General features: G+C 37.6%; 1 protein-coding gene across 7 annotated transcripts in view; it reads left to right on the plus strand.

Annotated features, from left to right (window-relative positions):
• Positions 1 to 20,235, plus strand: part of AKAP9 (A-kinase anchoring protein 9) — a 153,745-nt gene that overhangs the window by 59,502 nt on the left and 74,008 nt on the right. For all 7 annotated transcript variants that reach the window (XM_056118632.1, XM_056118633.1, XM_056118637.1 and 4 more), the window contains 8 exons: positions 1,589 to 1,724; positions 2,541 to 2,626; positions 10,351 to 10,465; positions 10,753 to 10,948; positions 11,517 to 11,613; positions 12,586 to 12,678; positions 16,973 to 17,329; positions 18,977 to 19,201. In XM_056118632.1, coding sequence (XP_055974607.1) covers positions 1,589 to 1,724; positions 2,541 to 2,626; positions 10,351 to 10,465; positions 10,753 to 10,948; positions 11,517 to 11,613; positions 12,586 to 12,678; positions 16,973 to 17,329; positions 18,977 to 19,201 — 1,305 coding nt within the window. The remainder of the gene's footprint in view (positions 1 to 1,588; positions 1,725 to 2,540; positions 2,627 to 10,350; positions 10,466 to 10,752; positions 10,949 to 11,516; positions 11,614 to 12,585; positions 12,679 to 16,972; positions 17,330 to 18,976; positions 19,202 to 20,235) is intronic.

The raw sequence follows: 20,235 nt of genomic DNA on the forward strand, positions 1-20,235 counted from the left end.
TATTTTCTTCAAAGAAAAATATCTTTACCTCACCACTAATCTCAAGTTGAAATATGAATCAGCTTGTAATGGAGGGCTCTTTGGGGGGTTATTGTGAAACCTACTTTTGTCACTAATCATTAACATTGCTCCTTCATCATCTTTATCTGTAATTCAGTGATCAATCATAGGGTTTTTACTCACTTTAAATATAAGACATTTCTATCTTATACCCATAATTGACCAAAATTATTAGTTGCTAGTATAATTTAAAGAAAATCTCAAGCATTAGCAAAAATAAGCAGTTTAGTTTTTAAATCTAGAAGTAGCTGCTTGTAAACAGTTTTATGAAGAGCAAAGGTAAAATTTACGTTAAGTATTTAACAGATAATTATGGGGTGTTTCTTGTTTTTGCATGATAATTAAATTATTGCTCAAGAGAAAATTAAAAATAATGTGTTCTTTCAAATTGGTATTTCTAAACCACTCAGAATCACTCATATGTTATAGAAATGTGTGCATTGAAAACTGGGTAGGAATATAGATGATGTAGTATCATTTATTATAAGAATTAGTAAAGAGCAAAGATAAATGTTGCAATCTTTGTGTTGTAGGAAAAAAACAAATATAGGAAGATCATTTTTTGAATTTGGGGTACTTTGATATTATATTAAAATGTTTGAGCCAGTGTGAAAGATTTCTCTAATAGGCATTGTTGGTTATATTGCTGATGAGTTGTGAATGTGATTTTTTACTTGATGTAGTTAGAACTTTATCAGCTTTTGGTTATCATTTTTGAATTGTTCTGTCATCTGGTGTTTTATTTCTAATATTTTATTTCCTTCCCCCTTCCTCTCCTTTAAGTAGTGGTGATGTTGTTGTGATGGCGCCTATGGTGCTCACCAAGGGTTGCACATTAAGTTGTGGTGTTTTCATACTCAGCTACCCTATTCACACATATACATTCGGTAGTCTTGCCTCTTGGCTGCAGTGTTTGCACATCCTTTTAGTTGAAGTGTTTGCTGTGGACCTTTCCCCGTTTTGTGGTCCTTTTCTGGCTATCTTACACTCGTATCAGAGACTGCAGAGCTACCAGGCCCAAACAACAGAGCTGTTAGACTCACACTCAATGCCTTTGAGAGCCTTTGTATTTGTGATCATACACTTGACACTCTCTAAGTTCTTGTCCTATTTGTCTAAGGCCCTCTTGTTTTGTAGAGTAGTTGGTATTATAGATGTAACATCAGGATATGATACAAGCTAAAAAATGTTTAAGGTACCAGATTCTTCATAATAAGCAAAAATATTGTAGTTTCTGTGACTAAAAATTATTAATGTTTTAGCCACATCAGAAGAATTTTATATAGAGAGAAAATTTGATTTTTTTAATATATTGACTTTGTGTATCAAATTAGAGTCTACCAAATGCAAGGCAAGCACCCTTTCCACTGTACTGTTGTTTTCACCCTATGAAAGAGTATTTTCTTACAGATTTATTTTCCTGACTGATGACTGTTTTTTTGCATACATAGGATGGTAATGTTTAACTATCTGTAGAGAAGGAGTCAAACTTTTAATTCCATAAAATACCTAATTTTGTTGTTAACAGGCTTTTTGCAGTGTCCCCAGTGATCATTATATTCCCTCTTCAAAATGTAAAGAAAATTTAGAAGAGAGAGCAAATTCTGGTGTTAATTCTGAAAACCAAGAACTAGAATTGCAAGGCTTCAGATGTGAAGTTCAAGGTAATAAAAGCTTATATTGTTGAATAAAGCATTTAATTTTCTGAAATCAATTGATGAGTTGTTTAAATACATGTTTTGTTCATATTCTTAATATTTTTCTCTTCATATTCATGAAATTGTTTAAGATTCATTTTAATTTCATAATGCAGCAGTTTTATGAAGAAAACTGGGATTATCTATGCAATTCTTTTTCTTTTTTATTTATCTCATTTTTCACTCTTTATACTTTTTTTTATATTAGCTGTGGATTTATCGCATGTGGTCTTTATTATGTTGTGATTTTTTTTATTTAATTTTTTTTATTCATTTTTATTAGTGAAACACCATGAGGTACAGTTGTAGATTTACAAATTTTTGTGCTTGGGTTTTGATTATACAATGATCAAATACCCATCCCTCCACCAGTGCCCATTTAGAAATTGAGCACTCTTTATACTTTTTAAAAATTTTAAAAAGATCCAAGTATTTTGAAAGTTACAGTAAATGGAGTGATAGCACAGCGGTAGGGCTTTTGCCTTATGCGCAGCCAGTCCGGCCAAGCTGAGTTCCATTCCTCCACCCCTCTCGGAGAGCCCGGCAAGCTACTGAGAGTATCTCGCCTGCACAGCAAAGCCTGGCAAGCTACCCGTGACGTATTCAGTATGCCAAACACAGTAACAACAAGTCTCAAAATGGAGACGTTACTGGGCCCACTTGAGCAAATCGATGAACAATGGGAGGACAGTGACAGTAAATGGATTTATTTTAGTGGATTACTTTTTTAAAAATAGAATAATAATAAGATACAATTTTCTTAGTGTTATATTTATCATCTAGATATTCACGAAAAAATGCAAGAGCTTCTCACCAGAGTGACACAAGAATGCAACAAACTCTTGGTTCTTCAGACAAGATTAAGTAAGGTCTGTGAAATGAAAATGCTTTATAACATTTACATTTGTTGTATAACCTGCTGTTTTATATGTGACTTCATTAGCCAAAAATTTCTAAGATAAGTGGATATAAAACAGAAAAATTAGAGGAAAGTGACATATTTGTGGTGTCAGTGAACTGAGAATTTGCATACATGTCTTTATAAAAGATTTTTGTGGGGAGGACCACCCACCCAGTGATTCTTGAGGGTAAAGCCTGGTAGTGCTTAGAGGACTGTGCAGCGTGGGCTCTGACTCAGCTCTTCTCTGTGTCTGAACTATACGATCCCTGGTCCTATATGTGGTTTTTTTTAAAAAACTCATAATGTTCAGTACATATAAAAGTCAAATAAACTATAGATTTTACAAAACATCTAATCATTTAACTTTACCTACAACTGTTTTTTGGTGTGTGTGTTTAAAGAAATTTACTTAAGAAAAATGGGAGAGGAAAAAAATATTCAAGAGAGAACTTGGAATTCTCCAGAACTTGAGGGGGGGGGGGAACCTCATATGGCTTTTGGGAGAAGGTTACATACTGTTACTCCAAATTGTTGTGGCCTGGAGTTCCTTGCACACATATAAGTTAATCTGGGTGTCAGGGGGAAAGCTTTGGATCTTTGATGTCCTTTCATATTCTTATTGTAACCTTTAGATTCTCCTGTAGTTTCTTTACTGAGAGGATCACACTTCTCAGAGTGTTACCTCAGTTTCTCCATCTCTAAAATGCTCAAAATTTGCTTTTGGGCTACTTCAGAGCTAGGCAACTTCTTTTTATTTATTTTATTTTTATGGTTTTGTATCACACCCAGTGGTACTCAGGGATCACCCGTAAAACTTGAAAATCTGTTCTGTCTCCTTGATAAGTAAGAAGGCAGGGAAAAGAAAATATGCCTTAATTCTGCATTTCTTATAAATTATTACTCTCTACATCCATACTACTTTCTTCATCAATAAAATATTGAACCCGATTCACAATCAGTCATCATTTTCTTAGCAGATCCTTAGCAGTCCAGATTTTTTCTTCTCTCACCCTTATTGTGCACTAGAGAGTCTTCTTTACTTCTTCTTGGATATCTCAGTATTTTTAAGAAAATTAAACAGTGATTTTTTTTTTGGTGGCATTATAAAATCATTCATGATCTCTGACCTCATTGAACCCTGAGGGTCAGATAATAGTTCTTATATATGATTGCTAGTGTTTTCATTCCTTAATTTGGTGGCTTTCTTCAAGTCATATTCCATTCTACTCCCCATTTTCCTTACAGATAAATTATATCCTATTTCTCTGTACTAGAACCGTGAATTATAAACTATTTCAGTGTGTTACTTCTAAATTTGCTCGAGCGGGCCCAGTAACGTCTCCATTGGAGACTTTGTTGTTACTGTGTTTGGAATATCGAATACATCATGGGTACCTTGCCAGGCTCTCCCGTGTGGGTGAGATACTCTCGGTAGCTTGCCAGGCTCTCCGAGAGGGGCGGAGGAATCAAACTCGGGTCGGCCATGTTGGCCGCTTGTAAGGCGAACGCCCTACCACTGTGCTATCACTCCAGCCCCTTCTAAATTACTTATTTCTTTGAATTTGCAAATGACCATTTGTTTTCCTTTTGCCACAGAAGATATTATCCTTTTTTATATTCCTGTCTTTTTTTTTACTTGCTATTTATATCCCCTCTACCATCTTTAAAATTGACAATCATATTCTTTGTTTTAAGTTTCTTTGCTTTTCCGTTCTGTGCTCTTTTTTCCTTTTATGTTTCATTTGTCTCATATTTGAACATATCTGTCTTCTCTCACGCTTCCCTTTGTGATTTTTTTTCTCCTTCTTTGTCACGTTCTTTGAAGAAATAAACAAGAGCCAGAATTTCCAACAACCTTGTTTTCTTCTTTCCTTCCTATGAACCTGTAAATAAGCTCCCACCTGCACTTTACTGAAAATTTTTAACAAAGTCACACTGAATTTTTTAAATTTTCATATGGGGTCCTGGGGATCAAACCTGGGTCCCATGTGCAAGGCAAACAGCCTATCCACTGTACTATTGCTCTAGCCCCAAATTCTTCATTATTAAATGTTCTTATCTCTATTAAAATTTTCCTTTTGGATTTTTTCCCTTAAGGGAGTGAGTGTGGGGAGAGAAGGGACTATTGCTCAGTGTTCAGGAGGCCTACAGGCTCTTCCCGGTGAATCCTAGCCAGCTGGGCCAGTGGTTCAACTCAAGGGCCTGAGGATGTAGTGTTGCTTGGGCTCTGCAGTGCCAGGAATTGCCTGGGCTGCCCCACTGCTACTCAGGAGCCTCCAGGGTTTTACCCAGTGATGCTCAGGCACTGTGTTGTGCTGAAGATTCAGCAGGGGTGGCCACGTGAAGTGCAAGCACCTTGTCCCCTATGCTGTGTCTCCCTCCTCTCTTTTTTTCTCTCCCATGTAAAAATGTGTTGCTTTTTCTTATAGTAGTAGTAGTAAGTGAAACTATTAAATAGCATAGGAGGGTTTATAGTAGACACGTAATCCACAGTGATGTGTATAAATTTGCTTGTTTGATTTTAGGGCAGTGGGTGGAGCACAGTTTGCTTGATGATAGGCAATAACCCTCTGTGCAATGCCAGAATATGGGAGTTACTCAGTCACACAAACACCTGCGCTGGCTCTTTAGTTCTCTTCAGGCACTTTCATTAATTTTGAGAATTTTTGTCAATCACTGGACTTTTGACTGGTTAGGAGCAAAGGGTTGTAGTATGATTAATGAAACATACTTGTTTTCTAAACTACTTCTTTCTGCCTACCATCAAGTTTCCTACTCAGGCAGGTAACTCTCTTCTTAAACTCTGGCTCTTCCTGTGTACGTTAGGCTGCTCTTCCTCCACATTTGTTAATCAATTCTCTTGCTGTTTTTGAGAAATAGTTTGGAATCTCTCTTGGCCTCTCTTATTTTCTTGTTTATTAAAGATTATTTGGTATTATTTTAATTGTGTTCATAGGGAGGGAGAAGTCACATGTCAGAGGTTTTATACATAAATGCCTAGATGAGTTTAGCTCAGTAAATGAAGAAGGCCAAATGAGCTAAAAAAATGAAACCTGGGGAGAGCTAGTCTAAAGGACAATAAGCTCAGCTTGAGCTTATTGTTGCCATATGTTGGATTGGATGTCCAATTATTGCTTTATTCAATTTATCAATTTTATCTGAAATGTTTTACATTAAAACATGTTGGGAAATGATAAAAAAAAAGTTCATACTAGGGGAGGGGAATATCCAAAGAGCTAAGTTCAGACTTCGTGTGCAAGAGGCCAAGATTTGATTTTCAGTACCACATGGTCCCCTGAGTACTCTTACGGTGACCCAAAATCCAAAACCTAGCAAGTGCAATAGAAGACTAAAAATAAAACTTTTGTGGGCTCAGGAGATTGTAAAGTGGTAAAGTGGGTAAGATCCTTGTCTTCTACATGGCTAACATGGGTTCAAAGTTAAGAATAACCTGTGCTAAGATACAAAGCTCAAGGGCTGGAAGGAGAGCTCAAAGGGCTAAGTACATGTTTTGCCTGCAGGAGGCTTCAGTTCTGTCCCTGGCACTTTGTGATCTCAGGGACCACTGGGAGTGATGACCCCCAAACACAAAATCAGGAGTATCCCCTCAATACAACCAGCTGTGTAACTACCTCTCCCCAAACCAAATAAAATATGACTGTAGGATAACATTGGTTTGCCCTTTCTTCCTTGCCACAGGGAAGCTTAGGCTTATTGGGTTACACCCATCACCATGCTCCCAAGTCACTCCCATTCCTCTGTTTGTCTGTAGACTCTTCCCTTTGTTCTTCTCCCCAGCCAATTAATCACCTTTTTCCTTAATCAGATTCTGTAAGATCAGATCCTTTTAGGACATTGAACTTGTATTGTAAGTTAAATACTGCTTTTCTCCATCTTTTGCATAGTTTACCTTAAAGCAACGTCCTTTCTGTATGGACACAGGAAGACAGTTAATATTATGCTTTGTAACTTGGGAGTTGATTGACTCTGAATAATATTTACTCCTGGGCATCTGCTTTCTTGACTCAGTTGCTCTTAGTTCCTAGCACCTCAAAAGCAGGGTCCCGATGAAGGACTGAATGGACCCAGGGCAAGCTGTAAGCTACCCTGGCATCGAAAAGGGCCAGGCCAAAGCACCACAATACTCAATTATAAGTTCAGGGCATGGTCATAGACAAATGCTGTCATGATCCAAAGGTAACGACAAGACTAGGACCCTGCTGGGGCTAGGAAGACTAACCTGGTCTGAGGACTGCAGAATATATAGTGAGGTGTCCTCAGGAAGAACCAAACTGTAAGTTTATATCTCTTACTGTGCTCATACAAAATGACATTGCTAGAACTATTAAGTGGATTACTACACACCCTCATTGGGATCTCACTCTTGAGGGGATCTCCTAGTAATTTGGAGTAATGCTGGAGCGATAGCACAGCGGGTAGGGTGTTCGCCTTACAAGCGGCCATCATGGCCGACCCGAGTTCGATTCCTCCGCCCCTCTCAGAGAGCCCAGCAAGCTACCGAGAGTATTCGATATGCCAAACACAGTAACAACAAAGTCTCCAATGGAGACGTTACTGGGCCCGCTCGAGCAAATCTCTTTAGATGAGATTTTATCCTTGAGTTAATCTCCTGAAGGAATGGTTTTACCTCTCTTTGTTGATTATGTTCAAACCACCTTTGTATCACCGCCCTACATGATTGCTATATAAACTAAGACTGTAAGAGCGGAGGGGGCAGAGTCAGAAGTTAGAGGGGCTTGGGTTCGAGAGAGAGAGAAGCAGAAGGGGAGTGAAGATTGGAATAAACTACAATTGATACCGAGCACTCTGGCCCTTGTTCCTTCCTTTGCCTACCTATTGCCGTCAGCCTCCCCAGGGTGTGGGAAGTGGCCCTAGGCCACCAAACGCAGGTGGCAAGAGAGATAGAGCACCACCAGCCTTTTGAAAACACATATATGACTACATATTTTATGGCTAGCAAATAAAATATGATTACTTACTGTGCAGAAAAGAATTCACAAAGCCAAGGGCTATCTATAGAAAGGCCTACTTACAAATTTCATTTACTTGCATGTTTTCTGGCTCTGAAAACTTGGTTGATAAAACAGTTCCCTACATTAAGGCTTCTTAAACTTTTTCACTATCAACTCCTTTTTTTTTTCTGATAGCATTTTTTTTTTTATTAGTGAAGCACCATGAGGTACAGTTGTAGATTTACAAATCTTTGTGCTTGGGTTTCGGTCATACAATGATCAAATACCCATCCCTCCACCAGTGCCCATTTTCCACCACCATGGATAATATCCCCACCCCCACCCCCTGCCTCTGTGGCAGGGCATTCCCTTTTGTTCTCTCTCTCCTTTTGGGTGTTGTGGTCTGCAAAAGAGGCATTGAGTGGCAAACATGTTCAGTCCATAGTCTGCTTTCAACATGCATTTCCCCTTATCAGCTCCTTTTTATTCAAGAAACCTTTATACAACCCCACGTATATAAAGCATATTTGTAAATCACATGTTCACCGATAACAAACCATAAAGAGATTGATTTTAAAACAATTTAAAACAAATTTACATTGCTAATATAAAACTTTCCCTAAGTGACTGAGAGCATCCAATACCTAGATAGTGCAAAAATATGGTTTATGTTCAAAAATAATTTTCTTTTAGAAGTCTGAATTTGGGTATGTACTAGACAGGGGATGCCTTTATGAGAGAAACTTGCTCCAAAAATAAATATCTGTAGGTCCTAGGACTCGCATGATAGTACACCAGGTTGGGTGCTTGCAAATCAAACTCAGGTTTGATTCCCCACATCACATACGGACCCCCAAGCACCTCCAGGAGTAATTCCTGAGTTCAAAGCCTGGAGTAATCCCTGATCATCACGAGATGTGGCCCTAAGACAAAACTAAAGAGATCAAATCTATAGGTTCATAGGCTCAGGTGCATTTCCTGGTATATAACTCTCTGCATATCTTATCACAACTTTTGGTAGAGGAATCAAGTATGCCCTCTGATCATGCTTGAAAAGCATTTTAGAAGTTTGTGTCGGCTTCCCATCTGGTCTTTGTTCTGGGTGCCTTTTCTAACCTTTCCTTTCTAACCTTTCAAACATTTCCCAGACTGACAGTCTTGTGGAATTTAAACACAACCATTTTCCATGCCCCATTATACAGTCCTCTAGGGCCTGTATATCTGCTGACTAACAAATTGTTTAGGTTCTTTTTAAAAAATATCTTTTAAATCATCCTTTCATTCTGCCTTTCTTTACCACCACATTGATTTCTACAAAACATTTAACTTCATGATGAGCAGTCTATATGATTTCCCGCAGCTGTCAATGTCTACATGATCAAAGTTCAGCCTAGAGGCTAGGAATGTGTCTCAAGTGGTACAGTACATAACTTGAATATGTGAGATCAGAGTTTAATCTGAGGAACCACATTCCCACCCCAAAATGGTGCCCTTGGTGGCCACTCTTGACCACTGGAAATGGGCCTGTTCCCCTGGGCACCATTAAGTTGTGGGAACTGTCACACAACAAAACAGCTTAGCCTAGCACTCAGAGTTATCAGTTTATCCTTTCTAATCTTAGAGTTCATTACTCTCTGAGTCATATCCTGAATATCCCACATTTATACCTTTAAGAATTTGATTAAGTCACTCACTGACCCAGAGAACTAGTAAATGATTGTTTAATACTTGGTGAATGACTAAATGTATACATGTGTATTCATTTAGACATGGTGCTGCCTAATTTTAATAGTCAAGGAAGTAAGCCAAAATATCTCAGTTTTGTTTTTGCTTTTGTTTTGGGGCCATACCTGCAATGTCGGGGGCTATTCATGGCTCTGTTTTTGAGGTTTGCTCTTGGTTGTTTCTCACCCCATTTTTATTGTTTTTCATTTCTGTAAAGAATAGTATAGAAGAAAAATAGTATCAGTTACAAAGAATAGCAAAGCAATATCAGTTTGCAAAGAATAGCATATCAGTTACTTGTTTGCAAACATGCTATATAACTACAGATGAATTACATGTATATTATCAGTTTCTGATAATACCTCATTTAGTGGGTATGTGTTGAAATTTGTTTTGTTTTTTTGGGTCTCACCTAATGGTGCTTGGGGACTGGGGACCATGTAGTATCATAGATTGAGTCTTTGCCTTCTTTATGTCAAGCATCTGCTCAACAAAATAGCTACATCTTGAGCCCATGAGTTGAAATTGCTAAAACCAACTCATAAACTGGAGAACTCTTAACTAAAATTCTCTGCAACCTATGTTTGTGTGAAATTAGCTACTTTCTTTGTATTTTGGGACCTTGATTATTGAAATAATTTCAGGAATATTGAAGAGAATATTGTATCAACATTGGAAGAAGAAAAATTATTTGTATCTTACTTAAAATTTCAGGTGATGTTGAAAATAACATTTTAAATGTAAAGTTGCTTCAGTATAGCTTTCAAAGTACTGGATCATGGGGCCAGAGAGTTAATTCAGGGGTTAAGGGGTTTGCTTTTCATGGAGCTCTGACACCTGTAACCCTGGTTTGAATCCCTGGTACAACATAATGGTTCCCTGAGCATTGCCAGGATCACTGTTGGTACAGGGACAGGAATAGCACTTGAGCAGCATTGAGTGTGTTCCTATACTGGATCATAGATCGCTGTATCATTAGTTTCGTTTTTAACAGATGCAAGGGCAGCAGAAGGATGATGTGAAACTTGAATTTACTGAAGAAGACCTACCAGAAGAGGAAACAGAGTTTTTGGCCACCTGTTCTCAGATGCCCAATTTTCAAGACATTGGTAAATTTTGATTAGATACCTGCTGTAACGTTTTTATACCAAAAAATTTAGTAATTTGATAGTTGACGTTAAAATCAGAGACAATTTAGTAACCTTGGACGTTTTGCTATTAATCATTCTAGTTTCAAGTTTCTGAATCCTTAAAATGAAGAGGTTATACTGCTTGGATCTATTTTCTCATTATCTTTTCAGAGAGTAATTAATATTCTTCACATACAAAAAGTCATTGTGTTGTTTTATTAAGAAAATTGTACTGAAATATGTTTTCTTCTGGTTATAAAACTTAGATGTCAGTCATAAAAGCAAATTGTCTTCTCTACAAGATATCAAAATTAAACATCTTGAAGAACAAATTCATGAATTAGAAAACTCCTTATCTTCTGTGAACCAGCGATTAAAAGAAACAGAAGACAATCATGCGATAGAGATCCACTGTTTGCACCAAAGGCTTCAAGGTTTCAATGAGGCCACAGTTCCACCAAGGTAAGATACTGTCCTGTAATATTTATAACTAAATAATAGTCATAGTGTAATTGATTAGTTTTCATCAAAGCCCAGAAATGCTCTGGGGACCCATGTTATTTTCAGATTAAACCCTGGACTCCCACATTCCAAATATATGTTCTAGTCCTTTGGGCCATTTGCCAGCTACAGTATGATTGTTTAAGCAAATTTGCTTGAAAGAAATCAGATGTAGCACTAACACGAAAAAAGCAAGAGACAATTCTTTATCTTTGACATGTGTGAAATATTTGTATAAGCAGAAGCATTTTTCCCCTTGGTTTTGTGGCCACTAAGGACTTATTCCTGGCTCTGTGCTCGGGGATCATTGGTGGTGAGGCTCCACTAAGTGTTGTCAGGGATTGAACCTGGATCAGCCATGTGTAAGGCAAACGCCCTTACTGCTATACTCCCTATCTGTTGTACCATCACTCTGGCCTCAGTAATAGCATTTTGCTTGCAGCTTTATGTTATGATGATACTATTGTTTCTGTTAGAATAAATTAGGCAACTCTCTAATTTTTTTTCACATTCTTTTATTTATATTTAGCTTCTCCATTGATTCAAAGGTAATTACTGAATCTGATGCATGGAAAACAAAATACCCTGGAAGTTGTCTAAAAGAAAATATTGATGGTGCAGTAGAGGTATTATATTTTTAAACTGTTATGTGCCTTCCATTTGTTCTTTTTACTGTAATTTTTGTATGATTTTGTATTTGTCCAGTACTTATGTAAGTATGAAGACGTTTTCTTATATAAAATACCCAGAAGAGTATACAAGTAAGATAGTGTGTCTTCTCAATATTAGGAAGTCACAGAAAAGTTAAAATTGAGAATCCCACCCTCACACACACACACACACACACACGCACATGTTCTAATTTAAAATGTCTGTGTAACATTTATGGACTGGGTACTGGGTTGCTAATCAGTGCCCTGCCCACAGCTTTTTTTTTTTTTTTTGGTAATACCTCTCCATGATGTTTTAGCGAGATGTGCAGCAACTTATCTAAAATATTGTTTAGGTATTCCCAGAAAATAAAGATGATTGCTTTCTGTCTCTTATTCTAGATCCCAATGAGTGATATTGATCATATTTTTTATTCTTCTATAATGATCCCATATGGAATATTTATTTGGATGTCATTCAGATAAAATAAAATGGTACCTTTATGCTGAGAATGTTTGCCTTTAAAAAGCCTGTTTATGAACTTTATATATATGTATATATATATATATAAGTAGCTTGTATTTGTGAAAAACTAGATTTTGTTAATAAGTACTACCAAAAAAAATTTCCTTAAAATTCATGAGCAAAGATAACCACTCTTGGCATTTTACTAAAATTCATGTATGTTTAAGAATCTTCCTTATAACTGCATACATTAAAATTACAAATACTTAACATATTTATCGCTTTGCATCTCCATTAAGTTCACAGCAATGGTAAATCACTATATTTATACACTATACTCATTAGAAGTATTGTTTTTAATTAAGAGAATAAAATTATTAAAGTCAAACTTTTTAAGAAATAGTGCTCTTTTGAGGCTATTTGAGAGTAGAAGTTTAAGATATCTAGTATATATAAGTAATTTATTTTGCTTTTTGATCTAGTTTTCTGATGAATTTGGGATGAAGCAGGAAGCACATACGGATAAGTTGCTGGAAAAGCAGTACCAAGAACGATTAGAAGAAGAAGTAGCTAAGGTAAGTTCAGTGTTTGGAAAGTTATTGTGGCTTATAGTTCTTTTATCTTTCAAAAACAGATTTAACTGATGATAATGAACCTTATTTTTTGTCATAAGTTACATGCATGGGACATCTTTAAGATAGTGATAGGACCACAATTACTATTCAGTGCTGTGAAATTTTAGAGAAAATTATCCTTTCTCTATGTAGAATCGTACGTAATTAGAAATTTTCCAGAAAGCCTAAACAAGTAATATCGTTGAAGGAATTTCGCTTTCCTCATAGGTGAAGGTATAAAATACTTTATAGTATAAAACAAGAACAAAGGCGGTTGGGTTTTGTATTTTACTTTTGTCTACTTCCTACCAAAGAAGTATGATATCTTTGACTGAGTACTAGGGAACAATTACCACTGAACATTATTAGTTGCTGATCAAGTGGAAAAGTTTATGGAGATGAGTTTTTTTTCCATTTTTTATAATTTTATTTATTGAATCGCCATAAGAGCAGTTACAAAGCTTTTGGGTTTAAGTGTCAGTCATACAATGAAACACCCATACCTTCACCAGTGCCCATTTTCCATCACCAAAATCCCCAGTATACCCCCACTCCAAACCCTCCCCCCTACCTGTGGGGCAGATGATTTCCAAATTACTCTCTCTATACTTTGATTACATTCAACATTTTGACACCACACCCACCATTATTATTTGGGATTTTACCCCAATACTCAGGTCTGCCAAAAAGGCAACAATAGAAAATTTGTTTTCTATTGCTAGTTATGAATAACATATGATGTCGTATGGCTGCAGTAGTGGCCACGCGATTTTGAAATTCCGAAATTTTAACACTTAAATCTGGAGAGATTTTTGCCAAAAGTCACTGGGTTTCAAGATTTGTTTCTCAGTCTCTGGATCATGGCCATTAAGCAGCTTGATCAGGAGCCAGAGAGGCCGTTCGAGGGCGGCGACTCGGGGTCTCATTGGGATGGGGAGGAAAGGGCCAGCTCCACCACAATCCCATGAGGCCCCATGTGTCTCGTCATGGTGGGCCCAAACCTGACTGTCCAGTGGCCACTGGAGGATGGTGGCCACCAGGCCGCCAGGGGGAACAGGCCAAGGCATGAAACCTATTCCCACCTGGGGTGGCCCAGCGCCAGTAACCTACTGCAAAGACCGGACGCATTTCTGCCAAAAGCCACTGGTTTTCAAGATTTGTTTCTGAATCTCTGGGATCATGGCCACTAAGCAGCTTGATCAGGAGCCAGAGAGGCTGTTTCTGAGCGGCTACTCGGGGTCTTGTTGGGGTGGGGAGAAAAAGGCCGGCTTCACCCCCATCCCATGAGGCCCCGCATGTCTCATCACTGAGGACCCAAACCTGACTGTTCAATGGCCTATGGAAGATGGTGGCCACCGAGCCGCCTAGGGGAGCAGGCGGAGAGACAGCATTCTTTCCCCCCTGGGGTGGCCCGACGACAGTAACATACTGTGCAGTCCAGACACATTTCTGCCAAAAGCTGCTGGGTTTCAAGTTTTGCTTCTGAGTCTCTGGGATCGTGGTTGTTAAGTAGCTTGGTCAGGAGCCAGAGAGGCTCTTCATGGGCGGTGGCTCGGGGTCTCGTTGGGACGGGGAGGAAAGGGCCGGCTTTATACCCATCCCGTGAGGTCCGACGTGTCTCGTTTCTGCGGGCCCAAACATAACTGTCCAATGGCTTCTGGAAGATAGCGGCCACCAAGCCACCCAGGGGGAACAGGCGGAGGGACAGCACCCTTTCTCCCCTGGGTTGGCCCGATGACAGTAACCTACTGTGTAGTCCAGATGCATTTCTGCCAAAAGTCACTGGGTTTCGAGATTTGGTTCTCAGTCTCTGGCATCAAGGCCATTAAGCAGCTTGATCAGGAGCCAGAGTGGCCGTTTGTGGGCGGCTACTCGGGGTCTCATTGGGACGGGGAGAAAAGGGCCGGCTCCACCCCCATCCTGTGAGGCCCCACGTGTCTCGTCACTGCAGGCCCAAACCTGACTGTCCAGTGGCCTCTGGAGGATGACGGCCACCAGGCCGCTAGGGGGAACAGGCCAAGGCACGAAACTTATTCCCACCTGGGGTCGCCCAGCGCCAGTAGCCTACTGCAGGGACCGAACGCATTTCTGCCAAAAGCTGTTGGGTTTCAAGATTTGTTTTGGAGTCTCTCGGATCATGGCCGTTAAGCAGTTCAATCAGGAACCAGAGAGTCCATGCCTCCAGTTCTATAGCTGAGCCGGCGGTGGTTTGTGGGTGTGTCTCCCAATACCTAACTTTTGGCCATTTACTTTCTTGGTAAACTTTGCTCCAAGTTTTTGGGGTCTGGCCAAAGGCACAGCAGCAATTTTGGGGTATCTGGAAGTCTGAAGATGCCAGGAGACTGCTGATATCAGCACTCGCCTCACAGGTACAGATTGACCTGCTGGCGGCACCATACCCCCTGAGATGAGTTTTGCTTATATTTAGCTCTGTGTTCAAAGCCATTCTATTTACAAATGTGATTTCATATTTTTTATCTTTTATGTGTATGTCTGATCATGTTGTTACATCAGAGCCTAAATTCTGAGTTTGTTGACTTATTTTTATAATATTACTCCTGTTCCCATGGAACAGTCCCATGGAAGTTTTAGATTCTATAACTTAGCATTGATAGGAAATTCATAAGGATTCAGCTTAAAATTTACTACGCAAGGAAATCCAGCACATATGTATCAATGAGTACTTATTTATATATAAATATAAGTTGAATATTTAGTTTCTTGTCAGGCATGCTCATTTTTCCTTTGCTTTGTTTTGTGGTCATGCCCAACTGAGCTCAGGGCTTATTCCTGGCTCTCTCCTAGGGAGGCTTAGAGGACCATGCATGGTGCCAAGGCTCAAACTCTGAGGTAACTCCTGGTGGTGCTCAGAGGACCATATGAGATGCTGGGGATTGAACCAGGGTTGACTGCATGCAAGGCAAGTGCCTTGTCCCCAAGTAGAGAACTCCTCTACTATCTCTTTGGCCTAAGAGGTAAATCTTTAAAGGAGAGGTTAAATTTCTATTAAAAACCACAGGTCAGCCCTATGCAAGGCAAGCATGTTAACCTTTGTATTGATGCTTCAGCCTCCAGGCATACTCATTTTTATATAGCTCTCATTATCTGATTATTTATAGAAGTGAATTTTGGGGTGTTTTGGTTTTGTTTTGCATGAATGGTGCATCTAACTAATGCATATACTTTTCAGTATAAATCAGTGCAGCCTCCCTGCTTTCCCAGTTCCTGGGACCTCACCTCAGCTCCTTTGCCTTAGTCCTTTGGTTTGAACAACTGAAACACCAGAACCAGCCTTCCATAACTTTTAAATCATCTCCTTCTCAAGAACATATTTTTGTTTTGGACCTGGGGAGGGACCTCTTAAGTGATGCTCGGCAACTCTGGAAGTTCTACTAGCAATTCTTTAGTCAACCCAGCCAGTGGTTTAGTGCAGGGGTTAAGGGATCCTGTGCTGCTCAGGACTATGCCCAGTGGTGTGCTTGGGGGACCAATTGGGCTGCACCTAGCAATGTTCAGAAACCGTGTACTGTGAATTGAGCCCCAGTTAGGCAGGTGCTAGGCATGTACTCTTCAAACCTCTCTATTAATTTCTTTCCTCAAAACATTTATTTTTTACTTTTGAGTTTTTTCATTTTTTCTATTAATTAGATCACCTTGACTTACAGAGTTAGTTGTTCATCATTATGGTTCAGGTGTATAATACTCCAGCACCAATACCTTCACCAGTAAAGGGACTTCCCTTCCTTTAGGGCCTGCACTTTTCTCCTCCCTCATTGTCCTTAGTGTTCCCTTCACTGACTTAACCCCCCACAGTTCCACCCATATAGCAAGCTTCCTACTAAAGACTAGCTCTGGTACTCTTTGTTACAAAGAAAAATTTTAAATTTAAAAATTCAAGCAGTAAAGTAAATATTCTGTCTTCTTACTGTCTAGTTGATCATAGCCTTTTTCAGATTTAAAATTATGAGGCTGTGATGTGTTTGTTTTTGTTTCGTTTAAGTGCCACAGCCAGGAATGCTCAGATTTACTACTAGGTTCATGCTTAGGGTTCGCTACTGGAAGGCTTAGGGGACTTATGTGGGGTGCTAGAAATCAAACCCAGGTCAGCCACATGCAAAGGCAGGCTGGCGCCCTTTCTGCTGTACTATATCTCTCTAGCCCCAAGGCTGTGGTTATTAATTCATGTAATTTTGAGCAGTAACTTTAAATTTTTAACTAGGCTTAAATATCTAATTCTCTTTTGTTAATTTTTTAGGTTATTGTGTCAATGAGTGTAGCATTTGCTCAACAAACTGAACAATCAAGACTATCCAGGGAAAAAGAAGTTCCACTATCACCAAAACAACCACAAACTCTCTGTCAGCAAGGAAACCAAAATTATGTAGAAGAAATAAAATTATCACAAGGTCAAGTTAGTTTTCAGACTCCTGTGGCAGCAGACATGAACTTTAAAGATGAATTTAAGCCACTTAGTAAAGAATTAGGAGAAGATGGAAAAGAAGTTCTTCTATCAAATAATGCAAATATCAGTGCCTTAGAGTCAAAAGACTATGAATTGACTATTTCAGAAGAACTGTTCTCCAAAGAGAAAACATGTATAGCTAGAGAAATGGTAAGTACGATTCTTTTAATGTTAAATTTTATATTGTGGATAAAATGTAATTTGTATATATATAAATTATATATAATTTATGTATATACAGTATACATATATAATATGCTTAGGGTTTTAATATTGCTCATTTATTATAAATTTATTAGCAATAATGTTGTTTAATGGAAAAGTATTATGTCCACTCTAAGTTTATTTCTCCAGTTATGACTGTTTTATCACTTGCAAATATATAAATAAATGACTTTTTAAATAAGTCTAGTTCATAGTTTGTCTGAAACATACTGCATGATAAAATCTCATTTAAATTGTGTCTATATTATTTTGTTTTAATTTAAGATTAAATGTACTATAATTTGGCAAAATATGAATCATTAAATATGATAATATTGCAAGGGAGGCTTCTTAATTAAGAAAACAGTGTAAAACACTACTCTGGATATAGTTTTTTTTTTTTCATTATTTACTAATTTATGTACCTCAGTTATGCAATTAGCAGAGTAATCCTACCTCTTTTAATATTATTATTCAAATTTTTTTAACATTCAAAACAAATAATGTCACATTCAGAGACATATTCAAATCAAGTTGTCAAGTTTTTTTGGTGTGCTTGTGAGATGCTCATGAAACCACTTTAATTTATTGGTAACTGTTTAAAATGGAATAATTGATTGAAATGGTAATTTGTGGGAGATGGGGTTTGGGTTCTGAGGCCACACCTGGTGGTGCTCCTGTGTTACTCCTAACTCTGTGCTTAGAGGTAACTTCAGGTGGTACTCAGAGGACCATATGAGATGCTGGGGATTGAACCAGGGTTGACTGTATGCAAGGCAAGTGCCTTACTTCCTAAGTAGAGTACTCCTCTATTGTCTCTTTGGCCTAAGAGGTAAATCTTTAAAGGAGAGTTTAAATTCTTATTAAAAAGTTGACTTCTCATGTGGCCGAGAAAGTAAACTATAAAGCTTTCAAACCTTATATAAAATATATGTAATTTTTTTTTTTTTTTTTTTTTTTTTGCTTTTTGGGTCACACTTGGCAATGCACAGGGGTTACTCCTGGCTCTGCACTCAGGAGTTACTCATGGCGGTGCTCAGGGGATCATATGGAATGGGATGCTGGGAATCGAACCCAGGTTGACCGTGTGCAAGGCAAACACCCTACCCGCTGTACTATTGCTCCAGCCCCTATAATGTTTTCTTATGTCAAATATTTTTCTGTAGTACGATGGTGCCTGGATCATAATATAAATTGAATGTTTGTTTTCTTTTATAAATTTAATTTTAAAATAAAAGCAGTCCATTTTATTATTTCCTAAACAAAATCTTAAAAGGAATTAAAGAGTTACAGTATTTATAGTAGGAAGAATTGCAGTATTTTTATTCTTTTCCTCCATTTTAAAGTTAGATTATATCTAAACTAATAAGTCACTCTACTTTGAAGAATAAGGTAGCAATTAATTTCACATTGATTTGGATTTATAATTAAGACAAATATATTTCAAAACTTACATAGCTTAATAGAATAAAGCAAGTATTTTGTGTGACTAGTTGCATATCTATTTTAATATGTATGTTAGATAATGATGCTGATATATTTCTACAAATTGTGTTGTGGTTGAAAGAAGATCTCATTTTTTCTCCTTTATAGATTCATGATGAGATTTTGGTATCAAATATGGATGCTTCTAGACAACTAATGTTAAATGAAGAACAGTTGGAAGATATGAGGCAGGAACTTGTACGACAATACCAGGAGCATCAGCAGGCAACAGAACTGTTGAGGCAAGCACACATGCGCCAAATGGAGAGACAGCGGGAAGACCAAGAGCAACTTCAAGAAGAGATTAAGAGACTGAATAGACAGTTAGCCCAGGTATAGATTTCCATTTTCTCTGCAACTAACTTCGCAGTATTCTTTATATAGTCTTTTTTTAAAAAAAAGAAGTCAAAATCATTGCCAGAAATCTTTAAAAACTGCAGATATTTAACAAAAGGGAAAAACTCCACAACACGGTACCACAACAGCCTTAGATCTTTTCAGGGACACCTAACTCACCCTTGAAGACATTGTCTCTACTGTTTTATATTGCTGTTGTTACAGGCACTTAAAAAGTGACTATAGGGTATTTTTCTTTTTAAACTTAAAAAGGTCTCTTGGCCATTTTTGGTAAAAAAGGACTTAGACAGTTTCGGAGATTCTTTGGACTGAGGTACATTTGATACTCAACTTTTCTTTATTCAGTACAGTTTCATTAGTCCACCAACTAGCATCTCCAAATTTTCCTTAATCTGTCTCTAATCTACCTTTTTAATCATGAATGGAAATCTAAAGTAATTAAGGAAACATCTCTTCTTGATTTGAGAAATAGAAATTTACATGATATTTTCTGTCCCTCTCTTGACTAAATTTACATATTCCTTGGTATTTGGGAGCTTGATTCTTATAAATTTCTGTAAATAATATAGTCACAAAATCATTGCAGAAAAGCAAGAAATGTTAATGTAGAATTTCTTATTGAAACAAGTTTATTCAATGTAATTGGAGACAAGCTAAAAGGAGATATAAGAAATAGTGTTCTTACAATGTAGTTTTCCAAACAGAATAATGGGGAACTTGAGAGTTTTATTGAGTTTCTAAATGATAAAATATATAAAAAATTAATTATGCTTTTCTTCAGTGCATTTTGTAAATTGAAATTTTAAAATTTTTCAATGCAAAATTGGCATATATAAATCCTTTTTGAATTACATAAATGACTAAGTATTTCATCTTAATTGACTGATTTTTTTTAATGTTTCAAATTTTGCATTGAATTTAATATATGCTTTTAACTCCTTATTATGGGATTTTGGTCAGAGGTAGAACCAAGACCTGTTGATCCCAAGAGGTTAAAAGAAATCTGCTCA

The sequence above is a fragment of the Sorex fumeus genome, unplaced genomic scaffold (genome assembly GCF_029834395.1).
Source record: "Sorex fumeus unplaced genomic scaffold, SorFum_2.1 ptg000037l, whole genome shotgun sequence".
Lineage (NCBI taxonomy): Eukaryota > Metazoa > Chordata > Mammalia > Eulipotyphla > Soricidae > Sorex > Sorex fumeus.